This window comes from Eutrigla gurnardus, assembly GCF_963514095.1.
Source record: "Eutrigla gurnardus genome assembly, chromosome: 1".
Classification (NCBI taxonomy): domain Eukaryota; kingdom Metazoa; phylum Chordata; class Actinopteri; order Perciformes; family Triglidae; genus Eutrigla; species Eutrigla gurnardus.
This window is the reverse complement of record NC_139915.1, coordinates 35232165-35254806: the sequence shown is the minus strand read 5'-3', so window position 1 is coordinate 35254806 and position 22642 is coordinate 35232165. Positions and strand designations below refer to the sequence as shown.

Sequence of the window (22642 nt, the reverse complement as noted above, 5' to 3'; positions counted from 1 at the left end):
CCCCCTCAAATGTATTACAACTAAAGTAACAAGCCTGTTTTGAAAATGTGAGTAAAAGTACAAGATACCTGAAAACTCTACATAGTTATTGGTACATTATTTCCCACCTCTGCTTGTGATATGTGGAAATAATAAAACAATTATCTATTGGGAGTAATCAATAATAAATCCAAAATGATGATGATGATGCTTGTGACGTTCGCAGGGTTTTAATTATGGAAAAGGCCTTGATTTATTGCTGACGTCTTATAATGACAAGCTTAATATTAGATTATTGATCAGGAGGGCACTCCATTTCATATTTGTTACCCTCCACTGAAATAAGACACTGTGCCATATTGTGAAGGACTCTAAACGACACATATTTTTCCCAAATCCCACTAGAATTTGAAGTTCATCCATTAAATCGGGCAGAAAGAACATGATGAACAAAGTGTGGAAAGTTGTGACGTGGAACTCAAACCAGCAAACAAAACATGTCCCCAAGCAGAGAATCAGTTTCCTTTCAGCACAGATCTGGTTCTTCCTGTTGGGTGGATTCCAGGCGAGCCTCCTCTCCGACGTGTGTGGCGTTAAAACCGACTGCACGAGCGTTTTATTGCTCAGATTGTGTGCGACATCATGGAGGCAGGTGTAGTCCTGCTGATGCTGCTGTTCCCGCTGCTGGGGAGTTCCTCCACGCTCAGCTTCTACGGAGACAGCGTTAGTTTCACGCCTTCGCAACAGAAAGGTGATGGGACGTTTCAGGTATTTACTTCTTTTTTTTAATTTTAATTAGATTTTCATCACAGAACATAAAAAAAGAATCTGAATCCTTTAAGCTGGAGGACTGAAAAGTCTACTGTACCTCAATGATTTAAACACTTTTTTAAATTTCATAATCAAGTTACACTGTTTCCTGAGGGAATAATAAAGTATTCTGATCATTCTGATTCTGAGTAAACGTTGCACGTGTACATAGTCCATTACTGTATTTTGTATTTTGTACTGCTCTGTTATTTGCATCTCTTTGCTGCTGTATATTTATGTGGGACTAATAAATCTTAATCTCTAATATATCTTATCTTATAATGTCCAAACAGTAAAAGAAGAAATATGAGAAAATTATTCTCACAGGGTACAGGGATGAATCATTGTTTGTTTACTTATTTATTCTTTCTTGATTTCCTGTTTGTTTGTTTTTTCACTCAGGTTTATTTACTTATTATTTCTTATTTATTTATTTATTGTAAATTCTGAATTACTTTATAGTTTGGATACTAAAATATCTCAATATGTTTATATTTTTTGGTCAAATTAAATAAATGCAAGAAACTAATATATCTGATAGGAATACATGAGAAAATTGCATTTTGTAAGATACTTGTTAGGTAAAGTTAAAAAAGAAAAAAAAATACAATTTCACTAAAAACATCAAATTAAATATGTATGACAGGATATTAATTATGGAGATTAAATAAGTATAAACTTCTTCCACTGCTTCCCACATGTCAAAAAAAGTTATTCATATATCTCTATAGTTGTGTAATATTTTATTTTCTGTATTCATTTGGCTATGTTTGAAATAAAAAAGTAAAATCGAATCTGTTTTCTCTCTGCAGCTGACCTTCCACCGCAGACAGAACGGCAGAAGCAGCTGTGCACATCAGCCCTCCTACGCGTGCGAGAGCGGCGTGTGCACGAGCCTCAACAGGTCTGCCTTCCTGCAGACGGACCGTGACGTCACCGGCCAAGGCAGGTGGTGCCAGTCTGAGGGGGCGACGACGGCGACCGTCCTGACCAATAGAACCTCCGTCTCACTGAGGTAAGCCCCCCCCCCAAGATAAAAAAAATAATGTTTCATATTTTATTTTATTTTTCAGAAAACAATATCCATTCAACAGGACCCCCAAAAAACATATATATACATATATACATGATTAAAATGCATGTATTTACTATTTTACGTACACGTCTTCATATTATGAGTCTCTATGTAAATGCAACACTTTTGTTTTTATATTTTTTGACAAGTTAGTTGAAATTAAAGATCTCAGACTTTTTCGGCTCACAAAGAGCTTTTTTTCTCTCTCAAACGTCGGGCATCAAAATGTGTTTGGATGCGTGTTTCCTGAGCATAAAAGGCCAATCAGAAATGTTTCATCTCAACAACACAAAGAGGGAGCGGCCTGCAGGAATGTCCAACAGGCTGGGACCATACAGAAGTTTAATCTCAATAAAAAAACACAATACATATGGCATAATGGAATATAATGTTAATATCATCACATGAGTGACTTGAAAAGTTGCTCAAAGTCATGTTGCTTTTTTAAATGTATTCGTCCTTTATTGAGGCAGTGGGACTTCATGAATAACTCATTCAAGGTTGTTTGTTTTTCACATACAATTAAAGATGTGGTAAAAGTACTTTGTTTTAGGGCCATTTTTAAGCATATTGATCTTGAATCTCACTAATTGGCCAGGCCACTGAAATCCTGCCATTGTCCCACATTGAATGTTGATGAGCAGTAGCGGGCTTTTATTGTGGCGAGCAGCTCGGTCACACCTGTGGAACAATCCTCCTGTTTAATCAGCATGCTGATGTGCCACACCTGATCAGGGAGGAGCGGCTCGCTGACGGGAATAAGAGAGAAATACGATTCTAGACCTTTCATTTCAGCTCATGAAACCATTAGAACGAAAGCAAAAACATGCTGCTTTGGTTCAACATATCTTTTAATATTTACCATAACTTTTTATTACTCATCGGATATTACTCTCTTTTTTAAATGTCAATTTTGAAGTTTGGGATTTGAGGGAACATAGGGATGAGGGAACATAGAAATGAGGGAACATAGGGATGAGGAAACATAGAAATGAGGGAACATAGGGAGGAGGGAACATAGGGATGAGGGAACATAGAAATGAGGGAACATAGGGAGGAGGGAACATAGGGATGAGGGAACATAGAAATGAGGGAACATAGGGACGAGGGAACATAGAAATGAGGGAACATAGGGATGAGGGAACATAGGGATGAGGAAACATAGAAATGAGGGAACATAGAAATGAGGGAACATAGGGATGAGGGAACATAGGGATGAGGAAACATAGAAATGAGGGAACATAGGGAGGAGGGAACATAGGGATGAGGGAACATAGAAATGAGGGAACATAGGGATGAGGGAACATAGGGATGAGGGAACATAGGGATGAGGAAACATAGAAATGAGGGAACATAGGGAGGAGGGAACATAGGGATGAGGGAACATATAAATGAGGGAACATAGGGAGGAGGGAACATAGAAATGAGGGAACATAGTGATGAGGGAACATAGGGATGAGGGAACATAGAAATGAGGGAACATAGGGAGGAGGGAACATAGAAATGAGGGAACATAGGGAGGAGGGAACATAGAAATGAGGGAACATAGGGATGAGGGAACATAGAAATGAGGGAACATAGGGATGAGGGAACATAGAAATGAGGGAACATAGGGATGAGGGAACATAGGGATGAGGGAACATAGGGATGAGGAAACATAGGGATGAGGGAACATAGGGATGAGGAAACATAGGGATGAGGGAACATAGGGATGAGGGAACATAGAAATGAGGGAACATAGGGATGAGGGAACATAGAAATGAGGGAACATAGGGAGGAGGGAACATAGAAATGAGGGAACATAGGGAGGAGGGAACATAGAAATGAGGGAACATAGGGATGAGGGAACATAGAAATGAGGGAACATAGGGATGAGGGAACATAGAAATGAGGGAACATAGGGACGAGGGAACATAGAAATGAGGGAACATAGGGACGAGGGAACATAGGGAACATAGGGATGACTCCCTTGGAACACCAGTGTGTTGATGAACCCTTGTTCTCGGCAGGGCCTCGGGCTGCTGCTGGGGGTCGAATGTCGAAGGGAAAACCAACTGGACGGCTCACACAGAACTGGACCTGGGCAGTCGGTCGGACTCTCACGCCCTCAACGGCTGTCCCGTCACTACAACCCTCTCTTCTCTGCGGTAAAACCTTCTCTTTTCAAACTGGCATTACAGATTTCCCCAGCAAAAACAAAAATGTTGCATTTCTGGATTTTCATCTGTATTTTGTAGTGTGACTGTGTAACTATGTCATCAGAGACGACTCCCTTTTTATGCACATTTTGCATTGTTGGATTGAATTTCCTTCATTTTACAGACCTTGGTTGTTAAAATATGGTTATGTGTAATGTGTTTAGCATTTAATCGACCTGTTTTTCTACGGTGTTTTCATGCAGCATCCCTCAGAACTGCTTTTCGAGGCTTCAACTTCTGGCACACGATCCAGACGGAGATCGCGTGAGATGTCGCTTTACTGCAAATGCTGCAACTCCTGCAAACTTCACCGTGGACGAGGTAATTTATTTCACCACTTTATGGAGCAGTTATAAGTTATGTTCTCATTGTTTGATTTATTTTTAAGATTGTATTATGGCTGTTGGTGTTACAGGTGTCATGGTCATATTTACTATTTATTTTCAAAATAAATTTAGTTCTAAAAGTTATTCTTCTAACCAGACAGCAACCTCCGGTTCTGAAAAGAGAGACCAGAGTTGAAGTGCCTTAAAGCTGCATTCTCCCTGCTGGCCACCAGGGGGCGACTCCTCTCTGATTGTATAGAAGACAAAATGGTCAAAATTGTAAACATGAGTTTAGAGTCCACCAGACCAGAACACAGTCCAAATATGGTCACTTCCTTCTACTGGTTGCAAAAAAGCTGAACTTGTGGCTTCAAAACCGTAGTCCACAAACCAACGGGTGTCGTCACCATGACGACGTCCACTTCTTACATACATTCTAACGTTTTAGCGGTTGACGTTCGATAGTCCTCAAAGTGTCTGAATCCTCCAGACTGGCTGTGCACTGACGACTTTGGGTCAAGTTGGCGTCGGCGTCCACGTGTTTGAGCTGCAGCTGGAGGACTTTTCCAGCAGAAACATCACTCTGACGTACGCGGACGGATCGTCAGTGTTTCGGGACGCCTCTGACACCAGCGCGCCGCCTCTCTGCAAAGTGACGCTGCAGTTCACCGTGGAGAGTGAGTAGTCCACATGTAGAAATAAGTAAGTAAGGCAAGAGAATATGTATTTCTAACTTCTGGTGTGTTTCAGTCCTTCCTCCGATAACAAACTGCGAAGCCGGTCATGTGCTGCCCCAGTTCTTGTCCAGGACTCCGTCTCATGGCGATGTGATTTATGCCACTGCGGGTCAAGAACTGCAGCTTCATGCCGAAGCACAGGCTCACCACGCCAGGTATACTTCTCAAGACTGGTAACGAAGAGTCAATGGGGGCTGGACACCACCAGGCGACACGACTTTACAGTCTCATTCTGTGTCTCCTTGTAGTCATGTTGTCTCTTTGTGGTCGTTTTGTCTCTTTGTGGTTGTTTTGTCTCCTTGTAGTCATGTTGTCTTTTTGTGGTCGTTTTGTCTCTATGTGGTCGTTTTGTCTCCTTGTGGTTGTTTTGTCTCTTTGTGGTCGTTTTGTCTCTTTGTGGTCGTTTTGTCTCCTTAATAATAATAATAATAATGGATTGGATTTGTATGGCGCTTTTTTCCAGGAGACTCAAAGCGCTCTGACAGGGTACCAGGTTCCATTCATTCACACACAGTCATACCGGTGGTGGTAAACTACCACAGTAGCCACAGCTGCCCTGGGGCAGACTGACGGAAGCGTGGCTGCCATTCAGCGCCTACGGCCCCTCCGACCACCACCTCAAACATACAGCAGTCATACACATTCACACGAAGCAAGCTGGGTGAAGTGTCTTGCCCAAGGACACAACGACCATGACACAGTGACAGGGCGGGGATCGAACCGCCGACCCTCCGAACATTGGCCAACCCGCTCTACCAACTGAGCCACAGTCGCCCCTGACTCCTTGTAGTCATGTTGTCTCTTTGTGGTCGTTTTGTCTCTTTGTGGTTGTTTTGTGTCTCTATGTGGTTGATTTGTGTCTCTTTGTGGTTGTTTTGTGTCTCTATGTGGTTGATTTGTGTCTCTTTGTGGTCGTTTTGTCTCTTTGTGGTCGTTTTGTCTCTTTCTAGTCATTTTATGATTTGTCATTCTGTGGTATGTATGTGACTATATGTGGTCATTGTGTGTCTCTTTGTGTTTGTTGGATCTGTTTGTAGTGGTTTTGTTTCTTTGTGGTGATTGTGAGTCTCTTTGAGTGCCACTGTAAGCAGGTTGACACTCCCATGCCCATCAGCTTCACTAACCCGTCCATGACCCATAGCTTGGCTAGACAAAGGTCCAAATATGGACACTGACAACACATGATTTCTGGTTGCCCCATAAGAAGATAACACCTTGGTGCCAAATAAGGATAATTCTGATTGGATGTCATCTTCCTGAAGCATTCACGACTTCCAGGTGAGCGGCCCCCACAACATGACCAAAGTGTTCAGAGATGGTATGAACGGAAAAGCCGAGGTGACACTGAGCTGGAGACCACAGCAAAGCGACCTGTACAGGTCCGTCCCAGTCTGCTTCAGCGCAGAGACCAATGAGAGGTGAGTCTACATGTACGGTGAAGTGCTACGCCAGCACAGTGGAGATCTGTTGTTTCTCTGAACACGGTGGAGGACTAACAAAGAAATAAGCCTCTATTGAAGGAGGAGATTAAGTGTGTTTGGTTTCGGTAACTTCTAGTCTCATGATTTAAAAATGTCTTATCCAAATGTGTGAAGAACGAGTCATTATTCTACACTTAATCGCTGCATCACATAATATCTGCAACAAAACAGAATTATTACTGTGACTGATAAACTTCTTCTCCTTGCGTTTTGCACTGAACCTGATTTTCTTTGTTTTGACATTCAGCCAATCGGATATGAGGTGTGTCGTTGTCATGGTGACCCAAGCGACTCTCACGCAAGGTTTGTTAGCAAGCTGCCGCTGCGCTTGCAGACGCCACGTTGATTAAAATCCAATCATCACCGAAGCTAAATGAATCTTGGGATAAGTTGAGCGGTGAAGGATCCATCAGTTGGATCCTCTGAATCCAGGAAAAGAAAACCACAGTTCTGGGCTGCATTTGAATTCTGTGAATTTGCATTTTTCAAATTACATTTTTCAGTTTTCAAAGTCTTCAAACGCAGCCTCCGAAGGATTCGGCCGCTGAATGGGAGCACTGTTCGGGATAATTGTTTTGTAAATTGTTGCACACCATACCTTTAGCGCTTGTATTGGGTGATGTTGATAAGGAAGTTGACATGAGATCCGTTTTACAGGCAAAGCCAGCGTCACATGCGCGCCCAACAAGATGACGGTGGCCCTGGAGAAATCCTCCATGCCCGGCATCGACGAGAACTACCTGAAGCTGAGCGACCCGTCGTGCTCCCTCACCTTCAACGGCACTCACATCATGGCCGTCATGTCGTTCAGCACCTGCGGCACAAAACTTGTGGTGCGGAAAAAAGGGTTCCACTTCTGTCCAGATGAGGGTGTTTCTGTAAAGGATCGAGTGGTGCAGGGATGTTGTGTTTCTGTAGTGTGATGACGCTTGTTAGCAACCGCCTATTTGAAGGCACGTAAAAGCTTTGACTCTTTAATGACCTATTTTATGTCGTAGAACAAATCCCTGAAGCTTGTGTTAATCACAGATCTTATTTCAGGCATCTCACCAAAAAAAACCAGAAGAACCAGAAGTGTAAAAATGCACTCATTTCTGGGATTTAGGACTAATTTCTGCGGCACTCTCTGGATTATAGTAGAAGTTAAGGCAGTGTGAAGAATACTATCACTCTAAAATATTCAGCAAAGGTGATTTAAAAATGTTTTGCATTGTCTGAACCCAGAATTCCTGTCTGTTATTCGTCTCATCTCACTTTTCATTCGCCTCACGCAGGATCAAGGCAACTTTCTCGCTTTCAAGAACGAGATTAACTCCTTCGTGCTCCCCAATGAGATCATCATCCGCAGGAGGAAAGTTAAGGTCACCTTCTCTTGCCAGTTTCCCAAATCCATCAGCATCTCCAGCTACTACAACCTCCACAAGTCCGACTACATTTTCACCGAGTCCAGTTTCGGCAGCTTCGGCTACACCTTCGAGATCTACACCAACAGCAACTTCACGAGTAAGGTGACGGCCAGCGCCTACCCGGTGGAGGTCAAGCTGTTAGACATGATCTATATGGGCATTCAGGCCGAATCACAACTGCCAAACGTGAAGTTGTTTGTCGAATCGTGCAAAGCCACTCCCGATGACAACTTCGATAACACCCTCTCCTATGACCTCATCAAGAACGGGCGAGTACTGAAGTTGTTTCCTGGGATGCTTTCAGTTTGAAGAGTTCACATCTGGGAACGTAATAATGATGTTTCATATCCACTTCCTCGATCATCTGATTGTGACGTGTCGCACTTCATTTTTCTGACAGGTGTCAAAAAGATGAGACACTTATAGTCCACCCGTCCGATCAAACTGCATTCAACTTTGAGGTTCAAGCCTTCAAATTTACCGGAAGCTACGACCAGGTAATAATAACGAAGTAAAAGCAGTACAGTTTCTTGTTTCCTGATCCTTTGGTTTCCTTTTGGATGAAATCCTCTGACCGCCCACCGTACAGGTGTACATCACCTGCTCCGTCATCCTGTGCGACCATAGCAGCACCTTCTCCAGATGTGCCCAGGGATGTCTGACGGATGCATCCCGGCGAAGACGCAAACGGTCGTCAGGGAGCAAGGAGACGGTCAGCCATTTCATTACCCAGGGTCCTTTCCGGTTCGTCGGGCAGGCTGTTCCCAACGTGGCTGTCGATAACAACGACGGCCATGTGATGGAGAAGAGCGACCGGACCGCTGCAGGTCAATATGCAAATTCTCTGTCGGTCCATCTGATCAAGCGGCCGAATGACCAACCAACCAACCTATTTACCAACCGACGGACTGCCTGACCTACCAACCCATCCACCAACTCACCAGCATATCTTCCGTCCAACCAGCAACCTATCAGGGACCTTCCAACATACTCTATCTACCGACCAACTGACCGACCGACCAATGAACCAACCAATCTAACTACCAACCTTATTACCAACCGACTGATCGACCAACCTAACTACAGACTGACCTTCCAACATACTCTATCTACCGACCAACTGACCGACCGACCAATGAACCAACCAATCTAACTACCAACCTTATTACCAACCGACTGATCGACCAACCTAACTACAGACTGACCTTCCAACATATCTACTGATCAACTGACCGACTGACCTACCTACCACTGACTGTCTGATCTATAACCCATCCACCAAACTACCAGCATATCTACCAACCAACCGACTGACCAACCAACTAATCAACCAACTTAAAACGAATGCCCTGTTGTCTTTCAGTGAGTCCTCCACCAGTTTCTCCAAACACCAAATCAAGCGACGGAGGCAGGCGAATCCAGGAGCTCCTCAACACCAACGTCAGCACCCTGGTCCTCGCCGGTTTCTTCTTGGTGTCACTGGTGTTGTTGGGGGTGCTGGTTCATTACTTCATGAGGAAGAGAAAAGCAGACGACCGCAAATCTCTTTTAAATTCAGGCTGGGAGAATTAAAATGTGCTTGCTTAACTTTGTCCTTTGTATTTAGAGTTTTCATTTCTGCGTAGATCCAACTGGGCCTGAGGACCCGGGTTTGATCGGGTCGGGTTTAAATACAAAAAACATTTTCTGCTTTCATTAAAACATGTAAAAGTTGAATGGCAGGAGCCATTAAATATGTGTGTTTTTCTCCTTCCATTTGAATATTGTCATAATCTGAATAATAGTGGAATATGTAAAAGTAGTCATTGATTGTTTTCACTGCTGATTGAAAATCATGTCACAGAATCTCTATTACGATGTTCATTTCGTGGAATATGACATGTTTGTGGTGTCGGGTCTTCAGATGGAATGCATTCTCTCTCTCACGTTCCAGCCAGAATAAACAGGAGAGGTTGCTTTGATCAAATTGGTTTTGATTTCTATTCATGGTTATCTGCTCCATGGCGAGGAACCGATCACATCGCCGCCCCGCGGCTCCGTGTTCACTAAACCAGTTTAGATCACTGTAGCGCTAAAAATCCGAAGAACGTTTCTGCTGAAAACAAAATTCCACTGTCTGGTTTTACAGGATGTTTTTTTCCAGGCCACTGATCTTATTGAAAAAAAGGTTCCCAGCAATCAGCCTTCAGTTAGTTTGCTTCCAGGAATAACAGCTGCATTTACAGTAATGCTTTAAAGTAAAAGTGACATTTGGAGGTTATTATTTGGGTGATTTGAAATGAAGCGTAATCTGGAATGGTGAAATGACATATTTGTGTCTTTTCAATGGGATTTCATGTACAATAAAGGGGGGAAATCCGTACGACGTCTTAATGAGGGAGTCAACGACACAGTTTGTGTGTTTGTGGTTTGTTTGGCCTCATTTAGAGTTCTTCCATTATCAGGCCAAGGACCTGGTGCAGGGACCCCCAAGGCCTATAGAGACCCGGTGGAGGGACCCTGTATTACATATCATATAATGTTCCTTATTAAACCAATAATAATGTGTAGTGCAGCCTATAGTTCCATGTATAACAGTACTTTGTAATGATGGATGGATACAATGCTAAGACATTAAAATTCATATATTTATAAAACGTTTTAATTCTATATCGGCACAACATAACATTTAAACAAATGGGAGGATTTATGATTGACTAAAGCTTGTATTCGTTTTAATGTGTATTTTTGGACATTTAAAAGTTTGGGATCAAATCGGGGACCCTCTAGGGGTCGCGGACCCCCCATGGTCAACATTAGACCGGCTGATGTACCAGCAGGTATGATGTTGACCATGTTTGCCATCTTAGCTTAGCGTGTTAGCATGCTAAGTTTTTGACAAATTTGAATAAATTCCATAAAGTTGTTTAGAAACCAGGGAATTAATTCAGCTGTATTATATATGAGAGGTGAATATTTGGCAGCAGCACCACCTGCTGGTGGTAAAAGTCACTGTTGGTTTTGGAGGAGCATCAAAAAGCAGCATCCTCTGTTTCCTTGAGGATCTTCCTCTGTTCTAAACATCAAAATCAATGTTGCTAATCATTGACGTATCCCAGACTGTAACAAGTATTAAAAATATCCCCTGAGTGTTAAGTATACTGAGTATTTATTTTATATAAATCACAGTTGAATTATGTAAATAAACATGTTAAAAAAAAATAAAACAGCGAAAATGGAAGATAATATTATTATATGTTTACATGCACTAACATTTTAATAATCTATGTCTTCAGAGATCAAGCGGGGCAACCGTGTCACAATCACCATGATTGTTCGTCACTGGATCCGGATCAGATGCAGATTACAATTTAACATTTTCTAAAGATGAAATCTCCATTAATCAGTATTTATTATAACAAAGAAATACTGTTCTATGATAATGAGATCACCTGCTGTTTTCTTTGGCGACAGTTTGAGGTCGACAGAGGAGGAGGTGAGTGAGCAAAGGTTCATAGTTCATATCAACCTGAATCTCAAAACATTTTAGTGAAAACGTTAATGTGGCGGTTTTCATTTTCTTCATCCTGAGGGTAACGTGAATGTCTGGATCAAACTTTATTGGCAACACAACCACATTGTCATCTCATCACCACTAGCGTGGTTAGCCAGTAATGCTAACACTCCTTCATAGCAGAAAACATTATTGTAAAAAGTCATTTCAACAATAAGGCATTTCAAAGTGCTTTTCATAAAACATTAAAAGCATTGGAAAGAAACACATATAATCAATAATTATAAAACAACATTCAAACAAGCAAAAAAAATAAAAACAAGAATATCAAAGGAATAGAAATTACAGTGCAGTATAAGCATTACATAAATTCTATTGTTTACTGAAAGGCAGCAGAGGCGTATAGGTCCTGGAGGCGTACAGGTCCTGGAGGCGTATAGGTCCTGGAGGTGTTCTGGGTCCTGGAGGTGTTCTGGGTCCTGGAGGTGTTCTGGGTTCTGGAGGCGTACAGGTCCTGGAGGTGTTCTGGGTCCTGGAGGCGTACAGGTCCTGGAGGCGTACAGGTCCTGGAGGCATATAGGTCCTGGAGGTGTTCTGGGTCCTGGAGGTGTTCTGGGTCCTGGAGGCGTACAGGTCCTGGAGGTGTTCTGGGTCCTGGAGGCGTACAGGTCCTGGAGGCGTACAGGTCCTGGAGGCGTTTAGGTCCTGGAGGCATATAGGTCCTGGAGGTGTACAGGTCCTGGAGGCATATAGGTCCTGGAGGTGTTCTGGGTCCTGGAGGTGTTCTGGGTCCTGGAGGCGTACAGGTCCTGGAGGTGTTCTGGGTCCTGGAGGCGTACAGGTCCTGGAGGCGTACAGGTCCTGGAGGTGTTCTGGGTCCTGGAGGCGTACAGGTCCTGGAGGTGTTCTGGGTCCTGGAGGCGTACAGGTCCTGGAGGCGTACAGTTCCTGGAGGCGTATAGGTCCTGGAGGTGTTCTGGGTCCTGGAGGTGTTCTGGGTCCTGGAGGCGTACAGGTCCTGGAGGTGTTCAGGTCCTGGAGGCGTTCAGGTCCTGGAAGCCTGAAATGACAATCCCATCTGGTACCTGTTGATACGTTGACATCGTTCACAGTATCAAGCATCACTTTTCTGATGGCTATCTGCACATTTGCACACAATTTCCCTGAATGTAGCATCATCTCTAGCACAAGTTATGTGATAAGTTTTACAAGCTAATACCAACAGAACAACGTGTCCTGGTCGAACAGTGATACGATTCCTGCTCTTCCACATGCCTTCAGCTTGTGCTCGGCTTATCTCATGGGGGCGATGGACCGTAACATCAACTGTAGCAATGAAACCAGGCAACACAAATGTTGGCCTGAGCTGAGCACAACTTATATTTCTCCTGTTTTGGACCTCAAGTGGGAACTGAACATCGACAAGAAAGTACAACAGAGCACGTCTACACTGTCGATGTCCATCCTCACCTCCTCCGTCGGCGTCTGGTACGCTGCAGCCACTGCCAAGGAGCGTATTTGCTCTGCTGACGAGGTGATCTGCACCCCACAGGGACCTGAACACCTCAAGGACCTGACCTCCTTTAGGAACTGTACGCCTCCAGGACCTGAACGCCTCCAAGACCTGTACGCCTTCAGGATCTGTACGCCTGCAGGACCTGAATGCCTCCAGGAAAGACGGTGGCAGGAGGCTGAGGTCTCTCAAGACCAAAACCACATGAACAGTTTCTTCCCGACTGCATCTAAAGATTAATGTATCATAACATCACAAAATGATGTAGACAGATTTAACCAATAACTCAATAACACTTTGGGACACAGGAACCCTGGTCTCCTGGTTGAAAGTCCTGTGTTTGTGTGATCCATGTCCATATCCGGGTCTTCTTCACTTTTTGCACCATGTCACTGCGTTGCATATTTTGTGAGACAAAGCCAGATGGTTTCAGGGTCACAAATGTCCGCAAACCAGACTTGACGGAGATTCCTTCCCGAGAGTTATACTTCTATGTCTATCATACGAGAGGAATATTATAACTGATGCTTTATTACGTAAGCAGCGTTTTAATGTTACAGCTGGTGGAGGTGAAGCGCATGTCCCTGCGGTTGATTACATTACATTTACAGTAATCGGTTTCCATGTAAACATTCAGCAGATGTTCCCGGCAAGATCTCAGTGCAACTTTGGGTGTGACACTTCACGCAGGAACGCTAGACAAACAAACAGCTGAAGGACAAAAGACCTGTCTAGCAGTGATGGAGCATGCATGCAACTATTGAAAGGTTTATTTTATTACCTTTGTGTCATTGTGCGGGACAACATGTCTTTCAACTGAGCTGGCAAATCCTTCCACGCCTGGCATGAGTATGTGACATGTTGTGTATTGTTACGCAAGGCAACTCCAGGCCTTGACAACTGCAACTCTCTCCTGGCCGGACTCCCGGCCTCGGCGGCCAAACCATTGCAGCGTATCCTTGTCTTCAATCTACCCAAATTCTCCCATGTGACCCCCCTCCTCCGTGACCTCCACTGGCTCCCTGTTGCAGCACGCATCCAATTCAAGACGATGACACTGGCCTTCAGGGCCATCAATGGAACGGCACCCATCTACCTTCAAACACTGGTCAAACCTCATGCCCCGAAGCGAGCACTTCGCTCCTCTACTTCAGCTGGCCGGCTGGTACCACCATCGCTGAAATCAAACAAATGTCGCTCAGCAAAGTCCAGACTCTTCTCTGTTCTGGTCCTCAGTGGTGGAACGAACTCCCGACTAATGTCAGGACAGCAGAGTCATTTGCCATTTTCCGAAAAAGGCTCAAGACTTCACCTCGACTCTACATAGCATGACCCACTAACACCCTCCTGTTGCTCTTAAGGTACTAGTTTACTCAGATGAGGATCTAACACTTGTTCTACTTTTAGCTCTTACTTTATCGGCAATGATACGTTGTGGTTTCTTTGTTTCCTTCTTTTGATAAATGTACTTATTGTAAGTCGCGTCTGCTAAATGACCTAAATGTAAATGTAATCACAGTCAAAATAAAGATGCACCACACATCAGCATAAGGAATGGATTAACCCCAGCAAGCCGTGTAAATAATGACTTCCTTCCCGCTCACTTTCTTGTTGATTGATTGATTATAATTGCTTGACTACAATGCAGTCTTTGATAATTACGTCGTTAAATCGTTGTGTTTTCGTTGCCTTAGAATGAGCCGTTTATATCTTCACACTGAAGAGAAAGTGTAAACATTTTCACACCCACTCACCGGCCACCATTGTTCTCCTGCACGATTGGCACATGGGAGAAGTTTCAGTTGGTTTTCCAAGTCTGCGATATCACCACTAGATGGCTCCACTACGACACACTGCACCTCAAACGAGCTAGAATGGTATAAGATCGACTTTAAGCTTTTAGATGATCTTGTCACGGCGGTGAGGTAATGTCTCGTCTTGGGTTTTTGTCTTGTCATTTCCTGTTTTATTTTGAAAATAACTCCCCTCTCGTTTCAGGTCACTTGCCCTTCCTCCATGTGTTCCCTGGTCTGATGTCATCCCTGATCCCTGATTGTTGTCACCTGTTGCCCATTATCCCTCTGTGTATTTAAAGGAAAACACCACCGCATTTCCATACTGAACTATGTTCTGCTCTGATCTTAGACGAGGTGATACATACCTCCCTCTCCTCTGTGCGTGCACTCAATGGCTCTTGCGCACACTCCGCGCAGCGCTAATTTGCTAGCATGTAGCTTGTCCCAGTATATTCCTTAGGATCCAAAGGGGGGTGAAGTTAGAAGCGACCAAGCACTTCCACGTTGTCCCTATTTAAATACGGTTACGTGAGTAGTTACACGACCCAAGTTTGGTTACACAAAATGAAGCATGCCAATTGTTCTAAGCGGATAACAAGGATAACTATATAGTATGGCGGAATAACAACTGGAAGCACTTCGACGTCGACGCAGTAATATCATCACTCAAAACATGACGGGACTATATACCTTCTGCTTGTTTTCACAACCCTGTACGATGCACGTTATAGCCATGATGTTTGATTGTTCACAAACTATCTTACTACAACCTGATGCTTCCTCAACTGTGCACAAACTACTACAGGTAGTGCAGGCGACGGCGTGCAGGTCACATAGGTTCTATTGACGGAAGTAAGAGGGGGAGCGGAGTGATGATATTACTGCGCCGACGTCGAAGTGCTTCCAGTTGTTATTCCGCCATACTATATAGTTATCCTTGTTATCCGCTTAGAAAAATTGGCATGTTTCATTTTGTGCACGGTGGTGTAGTGGGTAGCACTGGCGCCTCACAGCAAGAGGGTCCTGGGTTCGATTCCCGGGTCGGGGTCAAATTCGGGCCCCTTCTGTGTGGAGTTTGCATGTTCTCCCCGTGTAAGCGTGGGTTCTCTCCGGGTTCTCCGGCTTCCTCCCACAGTCCAAAGACATGCAGGATGGGGATAGGTTAATTGCTGACTCTAAATGTCCCGTAGGTGTGAATGTGAGCGTGAATGGTTGTTTGTCTCTACATGTCTCCCTGTGATAGACTGGTTACCTGTCTGTCTCTACATGTCTCCCTGTGATAGACTGGTTACCTGTCTGTCTCTACATGTCTCCCTGTGATAGACTGGTTACCTGTCTGTCTCTACATGTCCCCCTGTGATAGACTGGTTACCTGTCTGTCTCTACATGTCAGCCCTGTGATAGACTGGTTACCTGTCTGTCTCTACATGTCTCCCTGTGATAGACTGGTTACCTGTCTGTCTCTACATGTCTCCCTGTGATAGACTGGTTACCTGTCTGTCTCTACATGTCCCCCTGTGATAGACTGGTTACCTGTCTGTCTCTACATGTCCCCCTGTGATAGACTGGTTACCTGTCTGTCTCTACATGTCCCCCTGTGATAGACTGGTTACCTGTCTGTCTCTACATGTCTCCCTGTGATAGACTGGTTACCTGTCTGTCTCTACATGTCCCCCTGTGATAGACTGGTTACCTGTCTGTCTCTACATGTCAGCCCTGTGATAGACTGGTTACCTGTCTGTCTCTACATGTCTCCCTGTGATAGACTGGTTACCTGTCTGTCTCTACATGTCCCCCTGTGATAGACTGGTTACCTGTCTGTCTCTACATGTCCCCCTGTGATAGACTGGTTACCTGTCTGTCTCTACATGTCTCCCTGTGATAGACTGGTTACCTGTCTGTCTCTACATGTCCCCCTGTGATAGACTGGTTACCTGTCTGTCTCTACATGTCAGCCCTGTGATAGACTGGTTACCTGTCTGTTTCTACATGTCTCCCTGTGATAGACTGGTTACCTGTCTGTCTCTACATGTCTCCCTGTGATAGACTGGTTACCTGTCTGTCTCTACATGTCTCCCTGTGATAGACTGGTTACCTGTCTGTCTCTACATGTCCCCCTGTGATAGACTGGTTACCTGTCTGTCTCTACATGTCCCCCTGTGATAGACTGGTTACCTGTCTGTCTCTACATGTCTCCCTGTGATAGACTGGTTACCTGTCTGTCTCTACATGTCTCCCTGTGATAGACTGGTTACCTGTCTGTCTCTACATGTCTCCCTGTGATAGACTGGTTACCTGTCTGTCTCTACATGTCAGCCCTGTGATAGACTGGTTACCTGTCTGTCTCTACATGTCCCCCTGTGATAGACTGGTTACCTGTCTGTCTCTACATGTCTCCCTGTGATAGACTGGTTACCTGTCTGTCTCTACATGTCTCCCTGTGATAGACTGGTTACCTGTCTGTCTCTACATGTCTCCCTGTGATAGACTGGTTACCTGTCTGTCTCTACATGTCTCCCTGTGATAGACTGGTTACCTGTCTGTCTCTACATGTCTCCCTGTGATAGACTGGTTACCTGTCCAGGTGAACCCTGCCTTCACCCAATGACAGCTGGGATCGGCTCCAGCCCCCCGTGACCCTGAATACAGGATAAGCGGTAGACAATGGATGGATGGATGGATGTTGCAGTTTATGTTGAAGTCATGTTTTCCTCCCAGTGAGTGATTTTTGTTTATAGTGTTAGTTTATTTTTTAGAGTTAGTTTTTTTCCACCTCTGTCTTTTGTTTTGATTTTGAATAAAGCCTTTTAAAAACTGCTTGTCCTGCGTCTGGGTCCTCCCTCCTCGTCCTCGCCCTGACAGATCTTGTTCGTTTAGAAGGAAAGTGGTGATGAAGATGGGTGCATGTTTTACCACCTGCCAGCGAACATATGATGTAACTGATGATCAAAACAATGTGACTGAGTTGGAAACAATTTCAGCGAGGCCTGCAGATGAATAGAGGGAGTGGTGTTGCGGTGTTCCAGAGCCAGTTGGTTCCAGTAAATGTAACTTCTTCATTCCTTATTGATTGATTTATTATTATTGCTTGGCTACAATGCAGATCAGTGCTTTATGAAGGCTAAAGCCCTCTTCATGGGAAACGTGTTTTTGTACGGAGGCCTTAACTCAAGAGGAGCCGAATCAAACCCCTGCAGGGAGTTTGGGATTTCCGCCTGTCTTTACCTCCTCATCTGGTTGGTGACGTTGTAGGTCTACGTCACTCGACTGACCAATGGTTGCAATTTGATCAGTCAGTTACATACTAACTTACTCAGCCACAGAGCCAGTTATAGGGCTGGTCCTCTACGTTGCAGCCAAAGAGCTTCCCACTGGAGACACCAAATCATACCCGTATATTCACCCTGAATGTCATCAATGTTGAGGTATTGTATTGTATATGAGCGGTGTGGGCTGCTGACATTAGAATTAGAGTCCACACAAAAGAGCATACGCTGCAAAAACAGATTCCTCTTCATTGGTAAGTGTTGCTTTAGCTCTCGATGCTTTTGAAGTTGTAATCATTGCTTCACTGCTCTTTAACAGTGATAGACTGCAGCGCATCTAAAAGTGGCACATTAATTAGATAGGCTAATTATAAAATTGGCAATGTATGTAAATAGCTTGGATAATTCCGAGAATTAAAAGAGCGTTTCCTCGTCGTAGAGTATTTAAGTTGCAGGAGGCGCTGAAGACGGTGCACTCGGCAAGATGGCTTCTCTCATGGTGACGCTGCTGCATCTGCTGCTCACGGCCTCAGCTGCATCTTCACAGTACTCTAGCAGGTACTCGCACTATTACAGGTTTTTTGGCGGATCGCTGACCTTCACCCCAAAAGGGCAGAATCCCAACGGGACCTATAAGGTAAGTTACGCTTTGGGGAAAATGTCCACATTCTCAAAACCCTACAAATAATCCAATTGAATCAAAATGCTGGGTCCCTCCTCCTGGTCACCAAGAGATGAACCTCAATTCAAAATTTGCTCGTTGAATGAGACGCTCAACTCTTTCTTACTTTTGCCGGCTTGAAAGTTGCTTTCCAGGGAAGTAATCGCTGCGTAACTCTTCACAGGTGGAGCTTCACAACAAGCAGGGCACCAGCTACTGCCAATGGAACCCCTATCTGTGTTTCTATGGCAACTGTGGGACCCAGACCGGGATGACCTACGCGGCTGTTTCCAGTTATTCCTTCAATTTTGGCTGGTGCCACTACGAAACGGTGACAGAACTGACGCTGGACCACAACCTCCCCTTCGGGATCAGGTCAGATCTCTGGAGCAAAATCCAACTCAATCTCTATAAAGCATCCAAAGGAATTATGCATAATTGTTGCATGCTACTGCACTCCTATGCACTGGATATGTATGTGTGTGTGTTTTCATTCCTACTATCAGTGTGTAGTCGATGCTTCATGTACCTCTAATGATGGTTTGTGTTACTGCATTGATGCAAAAACACAATTTTCTAAAAGAGTTTGCAGACGATGTCTCATTTTTAGGTTTGGTGGAAGTTTTTGTAAAATCTTTTTAAAAATAGCTGATAGTTTCAAAGCATTCAGAAAGAGAAACTGGAACACAAAGTGTTAAAAATGCTGCTACATTTGTCCTCATTGTTCAGATATTTCTTCGTACAGATACCCCGCCCACATCAATAGATACTACGGCCAGGGCTTCTGGGCAGAAAACTTCAGGGGCCGATTCACTCCCTGGAGAATGATGGCACATGTGGACCTGGGAACCCGATCTGATACGGGTCGATCAAACAGATCTCCCATCACCACCACGCTGCCTCTCGTCAGGTAACGACCCTCCTCTGTGTTTCGATTGGCTGCTAGTTGGTTGTGTCACACTGATGGGTACATTTAAAAACACATGCCTGAACCAGCTGGGTGAACAATAAATGTATGATTCAAACATTAAATTGCAGTTTTAACAATGTTCAATGTCTTATAATGTGTGGCGTCAGTCAAAGACAGAGTTGCATTGTGTCATATAGCATAGCATGACCCACTAACACCCTCCCTCGACGCGCCCCCCCCCCCCCCCCCAAAAAAAAAAAAAAAAAAAACCTGACCTATAGCACTCTGATCGTAGCACTGTTGCTCTTGAAGTACTACTTTAGTCAGATGAGGACCTAACACTTGTTCTATTTTTAGCTCTTACTTTATCGGCAATGATACGTTGTGGTTTCTTTGTTTCCTTCTTATGACAAATGTACTTATTGTTAGTCGCTTTGGACAAAAGCATCTGCTAAATGACCTTAATGTAAATGTAAATGTAAATGTAGATAGCCAACAGACTGTTCCTCATTCAGTTGATTGACGTGTTGCAGGGTAACAAGGAACTGCCCACGATCGTTCAACCTGACCGCGTTTGACCCCGATGGCGACCGCGTCAGATGCAGGATTCCAACGAGCTCAAGCACATACGAGTGTGGCCTGTGTGGGCAGTCCGGCGGTTTCTCTTTGGATCAGGTAAGAAGTCACCCAAATATGAACACCTGAGCCTGTGAAGTAGTGCAGCCTTGTGTGATGAACGTATGTTTCCTTTCTGTCAGAGTTCCTGCTCCCTGGTGTATAGATACAATAATGTAAATGGATACCTTCCCATTGAACTGGTGGTGGAGGACTTTCCCAACAAACCCATTTGGCTGTCCTACTCTGATGGGTCGTACACAGTAAAGCATCCCCATTCACTGAGGAGGCGTAAACGTCAGATCAGCCCAACCACGGCTGCACCAACCACGGCTGCACCAACCACGGCTGCACCAACCACGGCTGCACCAACCACAGCTGCACCAACCACATATCCAACAACCACATATCCAACAACCACATATCCAACAACTACATATCCAACAACTACATATCCAACAACCACATATCCAACAACCACATATCCAACAACCACATATCCAACAACCACATATCCAACAACTACATATCCAACAACTACATATCCAACAACTACATATCCAACAACCACATATCCAACAACCACATATCCAACAACCACATATCCAACAACCACATATCCAACAACCACATATCCAACAACTACATATCCAACAACTACATATCCAACAACCACATATCCAACAACCACATATCCAACAACCACATATCCAACAACTACATATCCAACAACCACATATCCAACAACCACATATCCAACAACTACATATCCAACAACCACATATCCAACAACTACATATCCAACAACCACATATCCAACAACCACATATCCAACAACCACATATCCAACAACCACATATCCAACAACTACATATCCAACAACCACATATCCAACAACTACATATCCAACAACCACATATCCAACAACCACATATCCAACAACCACATATCCAACAACCACATATCCAACAACCACATATCCAACAACCACCGTAGCTCCAACCATGGCTGCGCCAACCATAGCTGCTTTAAGCAAGCTTCCTCTGCAGTTTAGTGTTTTTGGTACGGTGGTGATTATATATATATTTGTATAACCTACACTGATTTGTAAATCAACCTTGCAGGAAGTTTCTCAGTAATTCTCTCCCCTGATTTTCCAGTCGACTCCTACGATGCCCCTTCATGCCTCGATGGGGATTACTTTCCCATTTTCCTGTCACCGACTCCGAGCAATGGAGTGAACCTTCCAGCGTTTGTCAACAATACCCTTGAAATCAAAGTCAAATCCAGAGCACAATACGCCACGTAAGGAAATGTTACATTAGAAAATTCATTTTGGTGTGAATATTGCACTTTTCACAAGGTTTTATTACGCGGTTGTGTTTGCAACGTTCCCTATTTCAGAGTTAAGACAGCGTTTGTCTCTGTCGCAGGATTGTGGGCCTGATCGTCACCGGGCCAAAAGGCATTTCAAAGCAGAGAATCTCCACAGAAGAATATGTCATCAAATGGACGCCGGCAGAAAATGCATTGAATGATCATTTTCCCATTTGCTTTATTTCAGAAGCGAGAGAAAGGTGAGTTTTAAATGAGAAACTTTTTTTTTCACTTTGTGTAATTTCCACGTCAGAACCTCCCCAGTAAGGCGGTTAACATCGTCATCTAAACCGTTTCTGATCTCCCGTCTTATGTCTCATTCCAGATCTTCACATCGCGTCTACCAATCAGAGCTTCGCTGCGTGATCGTTGACGTTGGACACTACGGTGAGTCGATAACACGATAGACATTACAGGAAACGTACAGTATGATTACATATGACGTGAACGGATGACCTTTAACCCGACCACGTGTTCAGAGACGACCGTGACGTGCAACGAGACGACGATAACGGTGGAAGTGGAGAAGTCCTACCTCCTCAGACGCAACGAGGACAACCTGCACCTGAACGACTTCGGTGACGCTTCCTGCAACCTGTCGACGCGCTCCAACGCGACCCACCTGGTGGCCGTCGTGCCGCTGAACATGTGTGGAACCGTCGTGGAGGTACGGCCTGCACGATCACAACGCAGCACACACACTAAAATACATTAAAAACAAACAACCACCGGAGGCAGCAGCGTATTGACATTTCCTTTTATTGTTGTTGCTGGAGACAACGCGGCTTTGATGTACACTGAAAACTAAAACTAAAACTGTGAACGGTTACAAAACAAACTAAATTTCCCACTTTTTCTTGTGTCGCTCAGCACAAATTTAAAACGAAGGAAAGTCTCTCAGTTGCAACCAAGCGATACAAAACCACAAATTAGAGCCATTCAGATGGCAAAGGCCTTTCTAGTGGACCATCAACCACCTCTTCATGCAGATGTTCAGCT

At 44.3% G+C, this 22642-nt stretch overlaps 1 protein-coding gene and 1 long non-coding RNA gene across 2 annotated transcripts; both read left to right on the top strand.

The window, feature by feature from the left end:
* Positions 1 to 592: 592 nt before the first annotated feature.
* Positions 593 to 9978, top strand: LOC311018257 (uncharacterized protein). The gene is made up of 13 exons (XM_084017126.1): positions 593 to 747; positions 1602 to 1804; positions 3874 to 4011; positions 4266 to 4383; positions 4879 to 5065; positions 5139 to 5280; positions 6388 to 6543; positions 6854 to 6909; positions 7264 to 7439; positions 7881 to 8281; positions 8413 to 8509; positions 8602 to 8839; positions 9376 to 9978. The coding sequence occupies exons 1-13, from the start codon at positions 622 to 624 to the stop codon at positions 9582 to 9584; spliced, it is 2247 nt and encodes a 748-aa protein (XP_083873252.1). The 5' UTR covers positions 593 to 621; the 3' UTR covers positions 9585 to 9978.
* Positions 9979 to 21793: 11815 nt separating this feature from the next.
* On the top strand, positions 21794 to 22236 carry LOC311015021. Its single transcript, XR_014597316.1, has 3 exons — positions 21794 to 21843; positions 21969 to 22030; positions 22123 to 22236. It is a non-coding gene; the product is annotated as an uncharacterized lncRNA (long non-coding RNA).
* Positions 22237 to 22642: the final 406 nt, after the last annotated feature.